The 23,374-nt window shown below is 42.2% G+C and overlaps 1 protein-coding gene across 2 annotated transcripts in view; it reads left to right on the top strand.

The window, feature by feature from the left end:
• Positions 1–23,374, top strand: part of Adamtsl3 (ADAMTS like 3) — a 270,398-nt gene that overhangs the window by 168,360 nt on the left and 78,664 nt on the right. For both annotated transcript variants that reach the window (XM_029480045.1, XM_021167800.2), the window contains exons 11-16: positions 2,269–2,407; positions 3,544–3,594; positions 4,650–4,854; positions 9,878–10,025; positions 11,602–11,686; positions 21,868–22,157. In XM_029480045.1, coding sequence (XP_029335905.1) covers positions 2,269–2,407; positions 3,544–3,594; positions 4,650–4,854; positions 9,878–10,025; positions 11,602–11,686; positions 21,868–22,157 — 918 coding nt within the window. The remainder of the gene's footprint in view (positions 1–2,268; positions 2,408–3,543; positions 3,595–4,649; positions 4,855–9,877; positions 10,026–11,601; positions 11,687–21,867; positions 22,158–23,374) is intronic.

The raw sequence follows: 23,374 nt of genomic DNA on the forward strand, positions 1-23,374 counted from the left end.
CTCCTTCTTTCTCCTCCTCCTCCTCCTCCTCCTCCTTCTTCTCACGTTGATATGCACAGAAAGACACTGTGTCCTTCTAGAATCATGAGTGTGCACAGTGGCACCTCCCAGTGAGACCAATCCCACAGGGAAGGGAGGACACAATGTGGAAGAACACAGAGAGGCTGCAGGGGCTGCCCAGCCTCTCCCACACACTGGCAGGATTTCAATGCATTTGTTCACAATACTGAAAGACAATCTGCCTTCTTTCTTTAGTCTTGGTAATCTCTAGACTGCAATAAAATTAAACAAGAAAATGAATTCTCTCTCTCTCTCTCTCTCAAATTATAAACACCTGTACGTCCCCTATTGAGTCTCTTTACAAGAATGTTTCCACTTAGGACATGGATTTTTCTCGGACTTGAGGAAGGGTAGGTAAACTTAGTCTGTACTTATTCGAGGGAAATACAATTATACACCTCAGATCCATACAGGACACACTGCCAGATTTTAATTATTTTACTCATCAAACCTGTGTAATTGTATGAATGACATGCCAGAGATTTTTGGGTAATGAAGATTAGTTTGTGGGTCTCAGAGGTACCAAGGGCGCTGGAAGGACTGCTGGCTCTCAGCTGTAATTATGTACACGGGGCATTCAAGTTTGTCTGGGGTTGCCGTGGCCATTTGATAGTGTAGCCTTTCTCACTGATGCTGACTGCCAAGCACTATTCTATTGATGCCATCTGTATCTGCATTCTTGCAATTTCAACCTTGTTTTTGGTAATGTGTACCAGTCCATCCTCTGCTCCTCTGAGATCAGTTTACTTTCAAGCCATGTCTTGTAGAAATCTGCCTGGTGGCTTATAAAGCCAGACCCCTCTCAGCAATCAGGACTTGAAATATATTTTTAGACCTTTAGACCTTGGGAGACATTGAGAGATTAGCTTCAGTTTTGTTTTGTTTTGTTTTAATTTTGAAAGCTCATTTTTGCTTTGAAAAATTACCTTATTTTTAAAAACAACAGTTAATGTGACATTTATGCAATGGCAGGAAAGCTGGCATCAAAGCTCTCAAGAAAGGAAAGGGTCATGTCGTGAGTTGTTTTTGAAAATTTGCTGTGTTCAGTATCTTGGAATGTTTACTTTCCTCAAAGAAAATGGTCCAAATTGGATTTACTAAAGTCAGGAGTGAGTCTTCCCTCCCCTTTGAAAGCCTGTGTGGTAGAGGAAGTAGAGAGATGGATTTTGCTCCTGCCTCTACTGACTTTGCCAATTCCACAGTCAGTATGGTTATTGACATTGAAGGTGCCCTGGCTACCTCAGGGAGCAGATGAGTAAACAGAGCAGAGGCAAACAGAAGAGTATTGTGAAAGAAATAGTCGGAGCTGGCTCTCAAAGCATACTGTAGAGTAAAAAATCCGTAATGAGTGGAAAATAGACCATGATTTAAAACATCAGCACCAGGGTCTAGATCAAGGGCAGTGAGCTTACTTTGGCATTTCCAAGGCCCCAACTTTGAATCCTCAGCCCACAGATATGTTTGCTAACTTAATTGTGTTTATACATTTAATTACACTCATAATATATATGTACATATGTATGTATATGTACACATACAGGTATACACTACACACACACAGGTATATTTATAGATTGAGTTCAAAACATTCACCCCAAACAATGTTATACAAGACAGTTTCATACTTAAGGATATATAAACAATAAATCTGAATGAGTATGTGGGGAGAGGAAGAAAATTGGAATAGACACTTCCAGAATAAGGGGAAAACAAGGAAACAGGAGGGAGGGATAAAAGGAAGAAGGGGGAGGAAGGGAGGGAAGGCAGGAAAGAGGGAGGGAGAGAGAAAGGGAGGGGCTGCTACAGGGATCTAGAACAGATAGGCAGTAACTAGAGAACAGAGCTAACCTGTACCCAAGGTCCAGACAGTCCCTTAAAGGAGTCAATTGTAATATGTGCCAGTAGACCACAATCAGTTCGAGTATTGTGCTTGGCCCCGGGTTTTAGCCATTTCATAGGAATATGAGATTCCTTTGCAGAAAGTCCCCATATCCTGGGCTCAGTGGCAGTGCTTCTGGACTAATTACCATGAAGAGCCCTGGGACCCGTGTTTGGTAATTCTCCTTTGTGCTTCTGTTAGTCTCTGAGCTAAATCCCATAGATAGCTCTGGGCTGGGTTGTCCATAGAGGAAAGCATGAACCATGCACCCTTGCTGTGCAGATGCAGAAATAATTCAGCGTTCCTGCCTCCCTCTCACATACCTTTAGGTTATCAGCTCAACTCTGCTGAGTGCATGGACATCCGCTTGAAAAGGGTAGTGCCTGACCACTATTGCCATTACTACCCAGAAAATGTGAAGCCTAAACCAAAGCTGAAGGAATGCAGTATGGATCCTTGCCCATCCAGGTTGGTCCACCTGCTCATGCTTTTCAAAGAAACAAGTCAAGCCCAATTGGGTCACAGCGATACTTTCGGGGCCATAAGCTTCCAGTTCCTAACTTTTGAGCCCATCCTGGTGGCAGATCACATTTATAACCACAGTTAATAGGAATTAAGAGATATTTACTGATCTGCTCCCTTGGGCTAGCTCTCTCTTGTCATGGGATTATACATACATAAGATCTTTACAATTAAGCCTTTTGGGCAATTCTTGCACATGCATACATATGTGGATCTGCCAGGATTTCATGCATAGTCCATCAGTCAGTCACAAATATCTCCCACTCACTATTTTAGGCTTTAAACTGGGTCACCCATTACTATATATTGGCTTTTGAAGTATCTACATTTAACTCCATATAAATAATGCATTGTGCAAAGAAGCAAGCAGTTTCCATGCCAAAGCTGTGCAGAAATTGCCCTGACACATAATTTAGTACCTGCTGACTTGGATTGTCTGGGTAAGTTTCCTGGCTTGCCTACAGCATCTTAAAATTTCAGCCCAATATCAATTCCCCTGGATCCTCCAGCAGCCTTCCAGCTGGCCACAGCCACAGTGGGTAAGTGTGCCTTGTCCGCAGGTCGCATTTCCTGTCACTATGACACTCATTTCCTGTAATCCTGGTTGGACATCACTATTCACAGAGTCCTTGTAAAGGACAGTTTCTGGGAAGCGGAGTAGTTCTCTGAAGAGTGGGCCAACAAAATGGTGTGCTCACAGCACTAATACATTCTATTAGCATAATGACACTTAAAATGAAGTAATAGACTTATCTAGATGAAGAGAATTTTTCCTTTGATTAATATGCCATTAGTTATCTCCATATTTTTATATTCAACTGGAAATGGCTTGCATGAGTGTTTCTCTTGAAAACTGAAGAGATGCTGTCTGGATTTTGGTTCAGTGGCCTATGAACCACTTGGCATTTTTGATTTTCAGTGTGAAAGACTCTTGTCTTCTGAGATATCAAATATGTGTTAGTCAATTGACAAATGTGTTCATTGAGTTAGAAATGATATTTTTATGATAAACCTGTATTAGTGAATGGCCATGCATATAGGGCAGATTTAGAAAGTTCTTTTCACTATGGTTTCCTTTGCAGTGATGGATTTAAAGAGATTATGCCCTACGACCACTTCCAACCTCTCCCTCGGTGAGTTAAATATTCTCTCCCTTTTATAAGGGATTCTAAGTATTTTGAAGGAACATTTTTGTTTCCTTTATAAAGTTAAAAGGCAACAGGCTCAGTGATGAGAAAGATGTTTCTAAGAATTAAATGGAACAAGCTATCATTGGAAGGTTGTATGTAGAGTGCTGTTGCCCATCAAAGACTTCAAACTCATCTTAAACATTGGGTATCAAAAAAAGAACTAGAGCAGTGTTCCTCAACCTTCCCAATCCTATGACCCTTTAATATAGTCCATTGGCTTGTGCTGACTCACCATAAAATTGTTTTTGTTGCTACTTAATAACTGTGACTTTTGCTACTATTATAAATCTAATGTAAATACCTGATATGTGGGATATCTGATATGCTACCTCTGTGAAAGGGGGCTCTATCCACAGGTTGAGAAACACTGATCTAGAGCCATTGATTAGAAATGTGAATCCTTTCTGATAGCTAGATGACTAGTATCCCTTCCCTTCCCTCTCTCCCTCCCTCCCTCCTTCCCTCCCTCCTTTTCTTCCTTTCTTCCTTGCTATTTCATTTGAAACATGATCTCCTGTGGTTCAAACTGGCCTCAGACTCTACATAGCTGAGATTTGCCTCAAATTCTTGATCCTCCTGCCTTTACCTCTCAAACACTAGAATTATAAGCATGTGACACCATGCCCAGATAGTGTGGTTCTTTTTGACTTTGACTTTCTATGATGCTCAGTAATATAGTCCATTAGTTATAGCTGAAGACAGTTTGATGACCTGTTCACATTCTATATTCTAATTAATTTTATCCTTATAACAGTCCTTTGAAGGCTAACTGAAGTGGGTATATTATTGCTACCATATAGAAAATTCATGTTTAGAGGAGGTGAAGTCTTTGTAACCATAGTTAAGATTAAAGCCCTAGGAGACTCAAGTCTTGTGTTCATTCAATGGAACCACACCTTGATACAAAAACATCACCCTTTTGAAACCCCTTGCATACTTGAAAAAAAAACTAAGCATACATGAAATAAATAATGTACTTTTCTTTGTTTGCTTTTGAGCTGGGAACATAATCCCTGGACTGCATGTTCGGTGTCCTGTGGAGGAGGGATTCAGAGACGGAGTTTTGTGTGTGTGGAGGAATCTATGCATGCAGAGATCCTACAAGTGGAAGAATGGAAGTGCATGTATGCACCCAAGCCCAAGGTGATGCAGACTTGCAACCTGTTTGATTGCCCCAAGTGGGTTGCCATGGAGTGGTCTCAGGTGAGACTTGAGAATATGACTCTTGTATTCAATCTGAGCTTTGCATGACTCACTGAGTAAAATACTTGTCATGCCAGCATGAGGACCAGAATTCAGGTCCCCGGAACCCACTTTTAAAAAGCTAGGCTGTCCTGATGGCCACCTGCAATCTACGCACTTAAGAAGGGAGAGGTAATCCCTGAGCCATGCTAGATAGATTAGCATGAACCAGTGAGCCCTGGATTCAGTGAGAGACCCCGCTTCAGTAAATGAAATAGAAAATGATCAAAGACAATACTCCAGGTAAAACTTCATGTTTCTACATATATATGCATATATGCACACACATGAGCCTTCACACATGCAAACATGCATGCATACATTTGTATCACACACAGAGAACAAACAAATATATGAATAAACATAGTCCCTACATCCAAAGAGCTCTAGAAGATAGGACAGTGGAAGAGAGGGCACAGGATGAGAAGTCACCTCAATGCAGGACTATTAGGACTATTATGGAGTGTAGTACATGTGGAAGGAGCAAATCTCAAAGCCATTAGTCTGGGACTCATTGTTGCCGTTGTAATGCTTAACCCTTTTTGAGGATAATAGATTCTGAGCGGGCAAGAGCTTAGAGAGAATGCAGCAGTGGCAGGTGGCTAAGAAGATAGTGTCAAGTAAAGGCAAGCATGGAACAGAGCAACTAGAAGTTGAAAAGGGCACTGCTGTGTGTGGAAAACACTGGTTGTAATCATCCACCATCTCTTGCATCTTCTGCTCCCTCTTCCACAATTGATCCCTGGGCCTTGGAGCAAGGGGATGTGTTGTAGATGTCTTCTTTGGGCTAAGCACTCCATAGTGCCTTGTATCTGTGCCTTGGCCAGTTGTGGATCTCTGTGTTAATCATCATATACTATAGAAAGAAGCTCCTCTGATGAGGATAGAGAGATCCACTGATTTATGGGAGCGATGATAAGTCATTAAGCCACAACAGGACTAGCCAGGCAGTGGTAGTGCACGCCTTTAATACTAGCACTGAGAAGCAGAGGCAGGCTGATCTTTGAGTTTGAGTCCAATGTGGTCTACACAGAGTGAGTTCCAGGACAGCTAAGGCTATGCAGAGAAATTCTGTCTAAAAAAACAAAACCAAAATAAAACAAACAGATACCACAGGGCAGGTGCACATACATATGAACTCATGTGTCACAGCCATATGACAGCATGGACAAAGACCTTTGTAAGCTCAAGCCAGACAAAATGCCAGTGTGAAGAGAAGAGGTGGTCATGGAGAGTTGTTTATTTTTAAGGGTGTGACTACTGGTAGGACTGACATGCTCCAGGGGATGGTCACACACCCAAGAACAAGGGCAGCACCAATTGTACTTGGTGAGTGTTTTAAGACACGAAGACACAGAGTTGGGTTGGTATAGAGTGTGGAGGGTGGATTGGGCAGGAGTTGGTGGAAGAGAGAGAATATACTCAAACTGAAATACAATTTTTTTTTTAAGTTGGGCATGATTTCTGTGGATTAAAGAGAGAACATGCTTCTAGGAACTGGTAAATGAAGGTGGAAACGCCGACCTGACCAGGAACTGTGTCCTGATCCTGAGAGTTAAAAAGCTGCATGCCTTTTTAAGGGAAATCATAGAGTTGCAGAGAGCCAGACTTTTAGAGGCATGTGGCTTCTTAGAAAACATGAAGAGGGCAGGAGACAGAAGAGAAGAGGGATAGCATCCTAGAGGTTTGAAAAGACGAAATGTCTGATTAGCTCTCTGAATCGAGGAGAGAACTGACTTCTAGAACAAACAGAACATGGTTAGATTAGGTTAGATTAGTCCAAGGTAAACAACCCAGGCATCTGTGCTTAATGTTAATCTTAGTCTCTTAAATTTCTAGAGACAAATGGATAATGGATTTAAGTTTCTATAGCTCTTCTAATGGAAACTATGCTATGCATGCCTTGATATAGATATTTGACTGTTCAGTGTGTCAGCTGGCATGCTGGAGATAGAGAAAGTGAACCTCGGCTTCACTAAGGCCTAGAACTTAGCTGCAGGGCCATGCATGCAGATAGTTGTAACACAGTGGGCCTTTGTGGTTGGGCATAAGTGGTGTGGGCTGTGCATATGGTACTTAGGGCCACAGGATGAAGAGGTACACCTGCCTTGAAGACTCCAGGAATGCTGTGGGAAGGAGGTTGCACTTCCTTGGAATTGGAAGGAATGTGCACTGGCTGGGTAGAGAGCCACTCAGCCTGCTTTGGATATCACACTAAATGTTAGCCTGGAGAACTTCATCTGCACACTTATGGCATTGACTCTGTTTGAATGCATGTTCCCTCTACAAGGAGTTTGAAAATTGACTTACCCCTTCTGTACTTAGGTTGACATATTCATTTTCATGGTAAGCCTAATGGCAAAGAATATCATTTCCAATGTGTGGTGAGTGCTGACATTTTAAAATAAAACTGTTACAGCATTTAAAAAAAAAAAAAACAACTGTGCCCAGTGGAATCTAAATGTCATTGACCATTTCTGTCCCTTCCATCTTGTATAAAGAGCAGGAAGGAGGTCCCTACCAACTTGATTTATGTAATTCTTTTGAGTTTGCTTTTAAACCTACTCTCCTACAAATCTCTATCCTACAATAATGCATCTTTTTTGTGTTTTAAAGCCTCTTATAGATCACAGTGTTCTATTCTCCAAGAAAATATGCACAGTAAATAAAACCGTTTCTGTTGCCTTTGGCCAGAGGGCTCTAAATGTCAGTGTTCTCCAAAATCCAGTTATTGTTAAATTCCAGTCTAGCATCTAATCAAACAGCATAAATATGCTTTAAATTATGGTAGACTATTGGGCATAAAAAGTAAGTTTTCTTTTGAAATCAGCCTTTCTGGAAGGTGGAATGAGGCTCAAAGAGTTGGGCATGTATTCACTGCTGGGGTGAGATGCAGGCTCCATTATTTTATAGAATTATTTTGCTATTCATTTGATAGGACAGGATACAAAGAGTTTTTCAATATCACATGCATACATATATATTCCAAATTGATAAATTCAAGAGTGAGTGAGTGAGTTTTTCAGAAACAGGATCAATGTCTAGTCATTCATTTCATTGTGGTGTTCTCTTGGTACTTTCATGAATGGCCTGATGGAGGAGGGATGCAGCTCAGGGGCAGAGCACTTGCCTAGCACGCATGAGGGCCTGGGTTTGATTCTTCGTACTGAAAAAGAGAGTGCCATGATACAGTAAGAGATTTCCTTAGTATTGCTCTTTGTGGTGATGTGCATGCTGAGAAGGGGCTCCAGAGGGATAGCCAGTACTCAGCAGGGCTGGGTGAAAAACTCTGGGAAACAAGAAGAAAATACCTGAGCTCTGGAGCAGTGGCTGGGGCGTGGCAGCAGGGAGTGCTGAGGAATTCTTGGCCTTTAAAAACCTGTGGGAACCTGAACAGAGCTTCAAGTAGTTGCCTCACACATATGCTCATGCATGCACACACAGGTATGCACCCCCAAAAACATACAAGTGTATGATACACACACATGTATGCACCCACATATAATCAGAGGATTATTTACAAAAAGGAAGGAGTCTAGTGGGTGGGACATTGGGGAGGGTAATGCCAGTGAATGTGGTCCAAGTACATGGTATAGTTTGAATGAAAATGTCTTCATGTTCCCTACCACTTTGTACAGTGAGCATGTGCTAGTAAAACACTTTAGAGCCTAACCATTTAAAGAGGCACATAGGTTCACATACATGCTATCAAAGAGGCACATAGGTTCACATACATGCTATCAAAGAGTCACATAGGCTCACATACATGCTATCAAAGAGGCACATAGGCTCACATACTATATATATATATATATACAGTACATATATGCAAATTAACTCAAAGTCTTTACTAGATTTTCACATGACTTGAAAACACTTGATTTATAGGCCAGAGTACCTATCAAATTATAAATGAGTTTGTACATTGAATAAAATGCTAACAACACAAAGTTCATGGCAAGTCAGGGGAAAAATAATGCTTCATGACTTTTAACTCTTCTATACACTTATGCCTCTGTGTGTGTGTGTGTGTGTGTGTGTGTGTGTGTGTGTGTGTGTGTGTGTGTGAAGGTTAAAGATCAGTGTTAGGTGTCTTCTTCAGTCACTCTTCGGAGGTCTTATTTTCTGATGGAGCTTCTCTCACTGAACCTGGAACTCACCGATTCAGTGAAGCTGTGTGGACAGCAAGCCTCAGGAATCTTCCTGTGTCTGCCTGATTTTACAGATGTGCCCTGCTGCCCCCAACTATTTACTTGGATGGCGAGAACCTGATCCTAATGCTTACCTGAGGGCTTCACTGCCTGAGCCGTCTCCTCCTCCTCCATTGTAGTTCTGTCATACTGTATGGCTGAACAATCCCAATGGTCTCTTTATATGACAACAACTAGGCAAGATCACTGTGGACAGACCAGACCATTTAGTCCTCTGGAGTGCTTGATGGACATTAATTTTCTTAGAGTCATTGTTTAGAATTGCTTTCAATTTCACAAATTGCTTTCAGTAATGTCTTATGAAAAGTGTAAGCTTTAGAAAGCCTGCATCAAGTTTCTATCATATTTGATTTGGAACACAGGAAATGTAGAACATTTGCTCTTCTTGCACTGTGTGCTCATCTTAAATGCCTTTGAACTGAAAATTAGGTGAAACTGGACAGATGGCTCAGTGGATAAGAGCACCATTTGCTCTTCCAGAGGACCTGGGTTCAATTCTCAGTACCCACACAGTGACTAGAATCTTTCAGGGGATCGAATACCCTTTTCGGTCCCCCATAGGCACCAGATACACACAGAAAAGATATCTATATACATAAAATAAAATGAAAATTAAATTAAATCAAATTAAAGAAAATTAGTACAAGCATCCCAGAAAATCAGTCTTTGTCTTCTTCACACAACATATTATGTGGAGGTCTTTGTGTTTAATAGTCATGTAGTTCATAGACCCAGGTAAACCTACTCACTGGCTTCTCCCACCTGTCCGAAAGTGCACAGTGACTTGTGGCCGAGGGTTGCGCTACCGAGTGGTTCTGTGTATCAACCATCGTGGGCAACATGTTGGAGGCTGCAACCCACAGATGAAGCTGCACATCAAAGAGGAGTGTGTCATCCCCATCCCGTGCTATAAGCCCAGAGGTAAGCACAAGGTGATGTTGTACTGAAGTCACACAGGGTTTTCCGGGGCTTGTTCAATACTGGGTCACTCCCATCTCCTTATGTAGTCCTTGCCGTCAAGAGAAAGGAAGATGAGGAGGAGGAGAAAAAAGTGAAGAAGGCAAAGAGGATCAATAAAGGAGGAAGAGAGAGAAGACATCTACTATTCTCGTGCCCAGAATAGCTCTTCTTTTCCTTCTTTCTTCCTTCTCAGAATGTGTGGGTGCCTGTCCACTGCACTACCCCTTGACAGAGGCATGATGGCTTTATCATGTGTCACAGTGCATGGGATATGCAAAGACATGGTTGCCACTCTGGGTCTGTGAGTGCCTTTAGGATTTCTCATTTGGTCTATGAGGATAAATAGACATTCATGACTAGCAAGTCTTGGGATCACCTCTTAGATACTTGCGTCCCCTATGACCATTTCCCTGTGCCTATCCTTGTGACAAGTATATTCTTAACATAGCTGACAAAAAGACAGCTAGAGAGCTGGCTAAGCAGGTAAAGGTACATGCTGCCAACCCTGACAACCTGGTTCCAATCTTGGAACCCATGTGGTAGAAGCAGAAACCCATGACTCCTACAAATTGTCCTCTGACCTATGCGTGTGTACTGTGACATGATGTATGCTCATGCACATGCACACATGCACACACACAGACATATACACACAGACACACACACTTACCATAAATCAATCAATCAATCAATAAAAATGTGGTAAAAGCAAATAGGAAAAGATTGTTCTTAACTCTTTCTAGAGACTCTTCCTTAGTATTTTAGTGCCAATGATAAAGTTCTTCCTCGTGACTTTTGTTTCTCGTTTATACAGATAGCCCTACGTGCACACGTCTTTGTATAGAAAGATCATTGCTGCCATGGCAAACATACATAGTTCTGGATCCCCATTTCAGAGCCTTTGCTTACTGCCTCTGTCTTTGATGGGCTTCCGTTGACATTTTCTCTGTGTCTCTAATCTCCCTGGAGCATCTCCAAATTTTCCATTTCACAACTGGATCAGTTCCCTCCTCTTGCCATGGAAGCCTCAAAGGACTGGGTGGGGGGAAGTAGCAACTGTCCCTTCTGTGCCCATGTAGATGGTTTTCATTTCCCATGTTAACAGTGGAATTTGAGTAAGCCACACACAGAATCTCATCTTTCCACTTCACTGGCCTCTGCTATATTTGCTTTTCTCTACTAATTTATTAATTCAAGAGACAAGAAGAATTTATGGCAAACCAAAAAGACTCTGATATTGTTGGAATAGTAGTGTCAGTGCACAAAGAGCAGAAAAGGGTGCTGAGTTACGTAAGGCATTTGTGTGTTTAACTTTTGCATGTTCAGCCACATTCAGCTATATCACAGGGGATCCATTTGGTTGTGTTTTGTAATGTGCTAATTAAAAAAAATAACAGGAATTGTATTCATTCCAGAAGCGAATGTACTGTGCATTTGAAATGTATAACCCAATGTCCAGTCAATAGCAAGCATGTATCAAAGTCCTTAATGATTGATAATAATTACATTCACTGTTTATTTTCCATTTTTTCCTCAGAAAAAAGTCCAGTGGAAGCTAAATTACCTTGGCTGAAACAAGCACAAGAGCTAGAAGAGACCAGAATAGCCACAGAAGAACCAAAGTGAGTCCAGGGCCTTTTATGGGTGTAATCGGGGCACAGCCAGTTTACATGATATATGTCATGTTTGTACTCATTGGAGTTCAACGATACATTTACTATCCAAATGACCTGGATTTACGGACTCTAGAGAGCCTGAGCTGGCTAGGAATTTTCTTTATTTCACAATTCAGCAGTCCTGCTTTGGCAGTGTGTGTGAGAAGCATGGAAAAGATCGTGTTCTCTAACTCAAAGCAGACCCCTGCTCTCTTGCAGGGACAAGTGGGGATAGTTCCTGGATGTGCACATGTGGTTTAACCGAAGACTATCATAGTATTGTACAAATAAACCAATCGTCCTGAGCTTAAATCATGGCCAATCTCAGTAAAACTAATGATGTTGAAACACACCAGGGTGGCCTGAGATGAAGTCCCAGGGCTGGTGGGACATGGAGAAAGAGAATGAGCGTATATTGTGTGGACTAGAGCTATAAACCATCACTATGCACTACGTGACCTCACTGTTTAGTGTTGGCATCTCATTCTCCTTTGTATAAAATGGTTAGGTTAGGCTTCACTCTCGAGAGCCCATCCTAACCCAGAAATCAGCAGCTACTGGCTGCAGGCTATGTGGCGAGGCCCCACTTACAATGGTGTCAACTGACTTACAGAATCAAGAGCAAATCAAAGAAGCATTCTTGAGCCTGAGAGAGAGAGACCCAAAGAGAAAAAGGAAGCAAAGGGACTCTGAGGTGTCTAGCCCAAGAGTCCATCAGAACAGCAGCACCCGTGGCAGACTGGTGTAATTGAACAGGACAGCTGATCCCACAGTGGGCAGTTGAGTCTGGAGTGCTGACAAGCTAGCTGCAAAGAGAGCAATTCACAGATGGGACAGGAAGGAGGATCTCAACAGCCATCTGGCTCATTTCCCCGAGATGTCAACTCCAACCTGCATCTTTTACAAATAAAGAGAACTGAATAGAGAGGCAAAGTCTTGTGCAAGGCCTGTGGTTCATAATGGTGGTTCTCGCTCCAATTCTCATAGTACCATAGGCCTGTTTCCCATTCCACAGCACCATGGGACTCTGCTTTATAACCACTCAACGCCTTCTGCAGTGGGCGGAGGTCACTGCCTTGAGACACGGCTCATTGTGGTTGAACTACACAAGCACTTTGTTGTAGCTCAAGTTGCTTCTAGCTCCATCCCCACTACCACACTTGGGCAGATATTTTCTCCTATTGATCCAAAATATGTCTCCTCCTAATGTCCACTTTCTGACACAGATGTGTCTGTGCTATATCCCTAGCTTCCCTAACTTTGGAGAAAGCTGTCCCAGGTCCTGAGACCCTGGTTTATTGTCTAAGTCCACCATTCTTAGCATCTCACCATTTGTCATTTACCCTTGTTTTCAGGTCCCTTCCCAACCTGTTCCACTTATCTGAACACTCCCATTTGTCACCATCCCTGAGCCCTAGAAGAGTGTGGATAACTTAGCTTCCATCAGTGATGCGGGCTAAGAGCCCTGCATGTCATAGCTCAGTCTTGGTTTGATGCTTCCCCCAAAGGCACATTTGACAACCACTGCAGACAGAACTGTGGATGCTTTGGGGTTTCTGAGTTAAAGAGTCGAGTGTGTGCATGGGATCCTCAGCCACAGTGACTCACATACAGCAGCCTGGCACTGCCCTTCACCATGTCTCTCAGCCTCCCTTTCCCAGTAGAGCCACACTGCTTGAATCTTTTTTTGAAAGTGTTTTTATTATGGAAAGTTTCAAACTGTTACAGTGAACAAACCCTCGGTGTGTGCACAGTGAACCCCTCAAGGCTGCACTCATGTTCACTACACTTCGTACTGTGCCTGCCCCATGAGCACTGCCCCATCCCACCGACAAAACACAGTGCATCATGTCAGAGCATGTCTGCATCCTTCAGTTTTTCTCTCTCTAAAAGAGAAACAAGCTTTTTTTTTTTTAATGTGGTCCTCAGATCACTTCGATCAGGCTCATTTGGGTTGTTTCTATCGTGTAATGAATTGGGATCTGGTGCCTCACATCTACAATTGTAGCACTCAAGAAGTTGAAGCAGGAGGATTGCCACAAGTTTAAAGCCAGCCTGGGCTACAGAGTGAGTTTCAAGGTCATTCTGAGCTACACTGTGAGACTCAGTTTCAAAAATCTAAAAACAAGCAAATAAACTCCGAGTCAGGGATATTGGAAGTGGAGTGTTGCCATTTTTTTTGTTCCTTTTGCAACAGTAATCCATTTTTTCCACTTCCTGTGGTATTACATTCATAATGCAAGGCTTGGCTCTTTAACCATTTGAAAGCACTCAGCTCATCGGCTAAGAATATTCACACTCCTGTCTTACCTGTCCAGAGTGTTTCCATCATTCTCAGTGTGAACTGTGTCTATCAAACAGTCCCAGTTCTCTACCTGGCCCCAGACTCCAATGATTTCCTTTCTGCTTTTTGTCCATGAATTGAGTCAGGAGAATCCTGTTACTCCTGCTGGCCTAGAACTTGTGGTCCTCTGCTTCCCAAGTGTCGCCATAGAACGTCACCTGCAGGCTCCTCCAAGGGGGTAGGGGGCATGTGCTGGTTAGGTTTTTGTCAACTGGACACACATTAGAGCCATCTGGGAAAAAGGAAGGTCAATTGAGAAAATGCCCCCATCAGATAAGTGTGTGGGCAAGCTTCTGTTGCATTTTCTTGATTTTTAATTGATACGGGAGAGCTCAGCCCACTAGAGGGCAGTGCTAACTCTGGACAGGTAGTTCTGGGTTGTATAAAAACACAAGCAGAGTAAACTATGAAGAGCAAGACAGTAAGCAGTATTCCTTCATGGTCACTGCCACAGCTCCTGCCTCCAAATTCCTGCCCTGCTTTGTCCCTCAATGACAAACCATATGGGATATGGAAATATAAACCCTTTACTCTAGTTGGTTTTCATGTTGGTATGTTGTCACAGCAATGGAAAACAAATTAGGACAGGCTGTGAATACAAATTTTGTGATAGTAGTCCACCGGGTCCCTTGAAAGTTCAGAAAGCGCTGTCGTATTAATGACTTAGTAGAGAGCAGTAATGGATAGTCTATAGTGGGTCCCATCCATGTCTTCTCCAATCCTGAATTTCTGCCAACCCGATCTGACTTAGATGGGGGTCTCCTTCCCTCAAACACAGAGCAGAGCTAATGTGCTCGCTGCTCCCGAAGAGCCTCTGTGTTTTCCCCACTGTGTGGAACCCCGAGCTGCCTGCACCTGTTGCTTGGCCTCTACCCCACCCCTGCCTTCTCCTGTTTGGAGATCTCCGTGCAGTCCTCCTGGACGATGCTCATTGCTTGGCATTTGCTGGCCCACTCTGGCTGGCTGGTGTGAAGTTTTTAGTTTCCTGCCACTTTTGATTCTATTCATCCCCTCCATTTCCAAACAAAACCGCAACATATCTCGGCTTCCAGCTCACTCTTTTATGGCCACTGTCTTTTGTGGTCTGGGATGCTTGCTTGTTGACAGTGAAGGAGAGGATGATCCCAGCTGTATTTCACATCCCTCAAGGAAAGTCTGCCAAGCCGGCCAGGAAAAGATAAATACTCCCACCACTGCGGTTTACCAAGGGTGAGCTCTGAATTTACATAGAGAGTGGATGTACCAAAGGCTTTTGTTTTAATTAGGAAAAGAAAAAAAATTAGAGTTTATAAAGAGAAGCCAAGGGAACTGCTGATCTGACCTCCCTGGCTGTCAGCCATGGAATGTGTTCTCAGTCAATATGGCTGTCGCTTTGTCATTTGTCATCCCACTTTTAAGTTCCTCCCTGGAGCCTTCTGTGCTTCTATGGGATTCCCAACATTTCAGTGGTTTTGATAACCCAGCTCCCATTTTTCATATATGAAAAGGAATGAAATAGCACAGACCGAGTCACAGTGTGCATGTTCTCTTCACTGCTATTTTGGCTTCTGCATGAGTAGAAATTGTATTTGCTAAAATCCAAGACAGGCTATGTTTCAGGAATCTGCTCTTCTCACCACCTCTAACCCCCAGGACTTCTTTTTAAGGGAAGCTCACATTCTAAGTGTACTGTGGGGATATTTAATTCTTGCAAATGTCCTAGGAGGGTGCTAGTATCCTTATCACTTGGGGAGGACTGTCCCAATATCTCAGGGCTAGTCAGTGGTGGACAGAGAGCAGGGAGGTGGGGGTTGATGGCCTGTCCCATCAGCTGGGCAACTCTAGTCCAAACCTACAAATTACAAAATAATCCAAACTCTGAAAACATATAAGTACCAAGATGACACCTGATGACATATGATGGGCTACAGTTAAAATTCAGACATATTTAATACTACATAATATTACCTTTGGGTTTCATATAGAAGACATCTAATAAACTAGTGGATTTTGTGTGCAGACTTGAACCTATCCTCAGGTCTGCATAATATATTCTATGCATAATTATATCTACATAATGTATATGCATATATTTCAAATTTAAAAAAATATTCAAAATCTGAGTAGCATTTTGGATAGGGAGGCTCAGCCTGCACTAGAGAAGGAGGTTCAGGTTCCTGTCAGCTGACAGCTCAGGTTTGTTCCATTCTAAGAGATTACACTGTGGAACTCAAAGTTATTATGGTCTATTCATGTTATCAGATGACATTAGGGGATTGTTAGATATCAGGGATGACTTCCTGGGAAGGATGGCTTGGTGAATTGAGATCTTGATGTCCCAAAGGTGTCAGAAGCACTTGTGTGGCTGGTATATGGGATGTGGATGTTTGTGTCAGTTAAGGTGGAATGCAGCAGATGCTCGTGGTAACCCAGGTTCACAACAGAGCTTGGACTTCATCTGACAGCAGTAGCAGTTGAAGGATATTAACCAGGAAAACAGCATAACCAATATTGTTCTACATTGTAAAAATCTCTAGTTGCCTGCAGTTTGCCTCTAGTTAAATCACAATGGTAAACCAAACTGCAGCCAATCTCAAGTAACACGCCCCTCATTATCCTTTTAGGATATCCCTGCTGGGGTGAGATTTCTGGACCAAAAAGATAGGTTCATTAAAGGCCTTTTCTGCTCTTCTCTTCAGAAACTCAATGTCCACTTCTGTCACCATTAGCAAAACTGAAGCATACCTTGTCTCACACTTGGTTAATGTTGAAAAATTATCTTTGAAGAAAATATTCTTCCCTATTTATTATTTTCTGTGCTGGACTTCAGTTAATGGAGGAATTTGCATTATCATGTGATTTATAAAACTAGCATGATGTAATTTCTTTTTTAAAAACAATAAATGATTGCCTTAGCACAGTTGAATAATCCAAAATGGCCCCTTTGATGTTTAGGTATCATTAACAGTAAATATTTTATTGCTAGTACCATATTGTTTTAATTAATTAATCCTTTTGAAATATTTTTCAGATTTGTTTATGTGTATGATTGTTTTGCCTGCATGTATGTCCATCTGTCACCCATGTGTGTGTTGTTCTCGAGGAAGCCAGAAAACTGTGTCTTATTCCCTTAAACTAGAGTGTCAGATGTCGTGAGTCACCATGTGGTTGCTGGGAACTAAACACAGGTCCTTGGCCTGCAAAGAGCTAGAGATACAATAGGATTAGATAAAGTTGGAGGGCAGAGAGGGACTCAATTGATCAGAGCACTGGCTTCTCTTCTAAATGTTCCAGGTTCAATTCCCAACACCCCCATGCCAGCTCACAACTGTTGGTAACTCCAGTACCAGGGGATTTGATACCCTTTTCTGGCCTCTGTGGGCACTACACATGTATGATACTCAGATATATGTGTCGGCAAAACACCATACTTGTAACATCAAAACAAAGGTAGATTTGGTTTTATAGAGCAGCAAGTGCACTTAGCTGTTTAATCACGTCTCCAATTCCCAATTCTAACCTTTTAACTCTCGTTTTTCTATCAGGTTAAGCAATTACTCTATAATTGCTCCTTCTTTTTAAGATATTTTTGGTTGTTGTCAATCTCCCATAAATTTTTAGTGTTGTTTTATGTCTTTTTTGGCCCCTAACTCTAATAACCTCAGAAATTTAGATCCAAATTATACGGATTTGGGGGGAAATAAGAGTCATTGCAGTTCTGAGTCTTGTGCTCGGGGGAAAGGGTATCTTTTCAATTTGTTCAGATCACTGGAATTAGAAGCTGTTCAGCATTTCAATTTTTAAAATGTTAAATAGTATTTGTTTGTTAGTATGCATGCATGGGCATATATGTGCCATAGCATATCATCAGAAGAGAACCCCCAGGAGTCAGTTCTCCCCTTCCAACAGATGGGCCCTAGGAATTGAGCTTGGGTTGAGTTAGGCTTGGCAGCAAGCATTCTTTACCTGCTATGCCAGCTTACTGGCCCTTTGCCCAACATTTAATAGTTTTAGCTATATGAGAATAGCATATTTCACATACAATTTTCATTTATATGCTCACAGAATTATGGAAAGTTTCTTATATTCCTAAGGCTTGTTTTTTCTCACTTATAAAATTAAGGAGGTAATTTAACAATTAAGTAATACATGTATATATTTAGTATAGGGTCTGTCAGCTAACATTGTGTTAGCTGAATTCTGTAAAAATTGGTCATTATACACGTCCATGTTTCATATTTGTGCATGGATATATTTGTAAATTATCTTATTGGATTACTTTCCCCCCCAAATTTTCTGTTAACTTTATGTTTTGCAGCCATCAGATAATAAAGTTTAAACCATGATACCTTGTCTGTTTGGTTTACTCTTTGGAAGGAGAACAGTTTGTTTGTTTGTTGAGACAGGTGTCAGTTGGCCGTCTAAATGTACTGTAAAGCCCAGGCTGGTGTCAAACTCACCATTTTCCGGCCTCCACCTCTCAAATGTTGGTATTACAGATGTGCAACACCATGCCCGCCCGCTGTTGCTTTTTCCTGATAGCTACACCTTTCTTCTTGAACTTTTACTTTACTTCTATACTAAATTACCTTTTCTCCCTTTATTGGCTGCTATTCTTTTATTGTTTAGGTATTTGCATATTTGGATATTTCCCCATATATTAAAATCAGAGTATGTCTCTGAGACAATCCAGGTATTACATGTGTTTCAATAATATTGATAAATAATGAAGGCTTGATTTGTTATCATTCCTGTGTGAGTGTGGGTGTGGGTGTGGGTGAGTGTGGGTGTGGGTGAGTGTGGGTGTGTTTATGCATGTGCCTGCAGGAGTGTGGAGGTCAGAGGACAACTAGCAAGATTGATTCTCTCTTTGCACCACATGGGTCCCAGAGCTTGAACTCGGGTCCTCAAGCTTGGCAGCAGGCACCTTTGCCCACTGAACCACCTTGCCAGGGATGCCATCATCCAAGTCGGCGTTATTTTGGAACACAGATCCAGATTTCTGGAGTTTATGAAAATTTTTTCTACTATACTTTTCTTTTTATTCTATTTCTTTTCCTTGTTGTACCATAAAGTTGTAGAGTGGAAATTCTTATTTCCTTGTTGCTTGTGAGCAGGGGGAGTATCCTCCATTACTAGAGATCACCTGCATTCTGTAGTATGTGGCCTCTTCCACCTTTGGGCCAGCAGCAGGAGCTGAGTGCTTCCCAGGTTTTCAGACATGGCCCCTCAGCTCCGGTCCTGCCACACCTCTGCCTTCAACCTGAGATGTTCCTATTTCTGAAGACCCGTGTGATGAGGCTGGGTTCAGAATGATAACACAGGGTTATCATTAAATTTATAACTTTAAGAACATTAGGCAGATCCTTCTTGCTGCAGGCTACAACATAGTCATGTATTTCAGGGGTAACAATATGGGGATATGTGGGGGGCTACTACTCTGCCTATAAGTTTAGGCTTCAATGTTAGAATTTTTCTCACATTTTTCTGGAAGACAGTATACTTTCCTTATTTTATTTTTGAAAATGTTTTCTGTTTCATGTTTCTGTCTCAATTATCATTAATATCAGGTCACCTAAGTTCCTTTCACTGTGACCCTAAAAGTAGCAGTTTTAATGGTCAGTGTTGCAGGCCATAGTATATACACGAGTCTTATCTGTTTAAAGTGCACTACTGATGACTTTCGACAGATGCTCACATCTGTGCCAGTGGGGCGGGAGGCAGAGGCAGCAACTATCTTCAGGCATGGCTCCTCAAGTGAAGTGAGTTTCTTTATGTCACAGCAGGAAAGAATTTCAGGACAACCTAGTATGGAGTTGGAGATTATTGAGAAGAGAGTTTAAGGTAGATGGGAGCCTGGTGGTTATCAGGCTGAGAGGTCAATCCTCTCGAGGACAGAACAATCCGCACCCCAGCGTGCGGGTTCCCAGGGAAGAGACCCTCAAGCATCTTAGCCTACAGCCTTACATACAGGATTCGGAAAGCTTTTAGAGGTTCTCTGTTCAGGGGCTTGGTAAGGTCGAAATGTTAATATTGAAACCTGCAACTCCACATCTCAGCATCAGCTCCTGACTTCCCATGCTATCTAGTAGCTGGACACTCTTCTCCTGCCTATAAAGTGATTGACAGTGTGTGGATCTCACTTACTGTAATGAGAAGTTAAATACTCATAGTCTTGGGGGGAGTGTCACAGTAAATAAACCTGTTGACGGACATCACTCAAACCAGAGTTTTCCAAACATAATCTCTCACTTGATTCTTACACCTATTACTTTATTTTATTTCACTTTAGATTTTTTATTAATTTATTTGGGGGTATGTGTGTGTGTGCATGTGTGTGTGTGTGTGCATGTGTGTGTGTGCATGTGTGTGTGCATGTGTGTATGTGCATGTGTGTGTGTGTGTGTGTGTGTGTGTGTGTGGTAAGTATGGTCATTCATGTCACAGAGCACCTGTGAAGCTCAGAGGATAACCTTTAGAGGTCAAGAAGGAGTCACTTCTACCTCGTTTGAGGCAGTCTCTCATGTCCCTGCCACTGTGCTGCATATTTTACGTTATCTACCCAGTGAGCATCTGGGTGATTCTCCTTTCTCTGCTTTGCCATGGGAATGCTGGGATTACAGAAGCCTGCTACCACATCCAGCCTCATACATGGGCTCTGAGGATCAAGCTTGGGTTGTAAGGCTCACACTGGTACCCACTAAGCCATCTCCCTATCTATATGCTATCAATTTATTAATATCCTGTGATGCACAGTATTGCTTCAGAGCATCTTATAGATAATGTCTCTACTGAACCTGGTTTCATGCTGTCTGAATACATACAAGGCTTAGAAATACTTCTGCAGAAGGCCAGAGGGTAAATATTTTAGGTTATGCAGTATAAACAATCTGTTATAAACACCCAGTTCTACCCAGTAACAGAAAAACATCCATAAATGATAGGTTGTCAAATGAGTATAGCTGTGCCCTGGGTACAGTTTTTGTCAGACACTAAGATGTGGATTTTATTTTATTATTGTGTATCATAAGATAGTATCCTCTTTTGTCACCAACAGTATCAAACTATAAGAATTATTTGTAGCTGGGCATGGTGGCGCACGCCTTTAATCCTAGCACTTGGGAGGCAGAGGCAGGCGAATCTCTGAGTTCGAGGTCAGCTTGGTCTACAGAGTGAGTTCCAGGACAGCCAGGGCTATACAGAGAAACTCTGTCTGGAAATACAAAAAAAATATATTATTTGTAGCTGACGGGCTCTTACAAGAACAGTTATGGATGATATTTGGTGTGAGGGGCCCTGACTGACAACATTTATGACTTGGGTAATAATTCACGTTAAAGAATAAATGTTTTACTCTAAGATGCACTCCTACCTATGATTGAGAACATTCAAAAGTCCAGGAGTTTGTTAAACAGAAAGAACATTACAGCTTCATCCTCTGCAAACATATCTGCCTTATCCTGCAGTTTAGCTGTGAAAGCTGGAGAATGTTCAACACTCTCCCCATTACAAACAAAAAGCCCACCAAGATTGGCTGAATAAAGATTGGCAAAAATATCCATCTGGTAAATAAAAACCACATAGCTATCTTTAAATGATTGTTTATTTATTGTATCTTAAGAAATTCTGGAATGCGTCACACTGGTCTTAGCATGTAACTTTTTGTGTAGAGGCAAAAGAAGCCTGTCTTTAATGAAAAAAGTCTCTTTGTTGGTTGTAAGATCTCAAAACATGGTAACTACATAAATAACAGTTCTCAGAACCATAAAGTTCCTCTTACAGCCCACATGTGACCCCTTATTTTTTGGCTTCCGGTATTCCTCAGGTTCATCCCAGAGCCCTGGTCAGCCTGCAGCACCACATGTGGGCCTGGCATTCAGGTTCGTGAGGTGCGGTGTCGGGTGCTCCTCACGTTCACACAGACGGAGGCTGAGCTCCCTGAGGAGGAGTGCGAAGGCCCCAAGTCACCCACTGAACGACCCTGCCTCCTTCAAGCCTGTGACCAGAGCCCTGTGTCTCGAGAACTGGGTGGCCCTCTCCAAGAGAAGGACAGTGAGATGACTTACGACTGGGAGTACGCTGGCTTTACCCCCTGCACTGCAACATGTTTGGGAGGTATTCAGACTCCATCCTAAGGGATAGATATGTGGTCTATTGCTAAGGGTGTGACCTTGAAAAGCCGGATATGCAAATTAGCAATAGTCCCAAAAGGGATGAATTCATTCAATAGCAAAATGATGCCTTTTCTTTCTTTTATATTTGGGAGAAATTATTATCGGCTTCCCTGAGAAGGGAAGAGGTCCATCGGTTAATATGGAATAAGTTAGAAAATGCAGAATGGATATATGGAAGCAATCTTATGTAGAAATCAGAGTCACAGAATGAGGCACCCTAGGATTGCATATAGCTGCTGCAATGGTCAGTAAGATGCATCCTGAGAAAATGTTTCTTTTCATTCCTGCAGACCAGCCAGCAACCAGTATAGAGCATGCTCACCCTGTCCCCATGATGGATGGCTGTGTGTGTGCATAGGTGATATGCAGAGCCAGGCTAGGCCTACAAGGCAACTAGTGTATAGACAGGTTCTCCTTAGAGGGGAGACTGTATGTCTTAGTTAGTGTTTTACTGCTGTGAACAGACACCATGACCAAGGCAACTCTTAGAAGGACAACATTTAATTGGAGCTAGCTTACAGGTTCAGAGGTTCAATTCCATATCATCAAGGCAGGAACATGGCAGCATCTAGGCAGGTATAGTGCAGGATGAATTGAGAGGTCTATATCTTCATCTGAAAGCCAATAAGAGAAGACTGGCTTCCAGGCAGCTAGGATGAGGGTCTTAAAGCCCACACCTGCAATGACATACCTACTCCAACACCTCCAACTAGTGCCACCCCCGGACCAAACATATTCAAACCACCACATTCCACTCTCTGGCCAACATAGGCTTGTTCAAACATATGAGTCTATGGGGGACATATCTAAACATAGCATAATGCAAAACACATTTAATCCAACTTCAGAATTCTCCATAGTCTATAGCAGTCTCAACAGTGTTGAAAGTCCAAGTTCAAAGTCTCTTCTGAGATTCATCTAATCATTTAACTGTAATCCCAAAGCAAGACAGAAAACCAGTTGGGCAAACTCCAAACTGCATCTGCATGTCTGATGTCAAAGTGCTCTTCAGATTGCCAACTCTTTTTTTCATCCTTGTTGACTGCAACAAATTTCTTTCTCTTGAGCTGTTTCTACTTCCTGTTAGCAGCTTTCCTCAGCAGATATCCCATGGCTCTGGTATCTCGAACATCTTGAGGTCTCCAAGGCAACTTCAAT

Source organism: Mus caroli, chromosome 7, assembly GCF_900094665.2.
Source record: "Mus caroli chromosome 7, CAROLI_EIJ_v1.1, whole genome shotgun sequence".
In the NCBI taxonomy this organism is placed as follows: domain Eukaryota; kingdom Metazoa; phylum Chordata; class Mammalia; order Rodentia; family Muridae; genus Mus; species Mus caroli.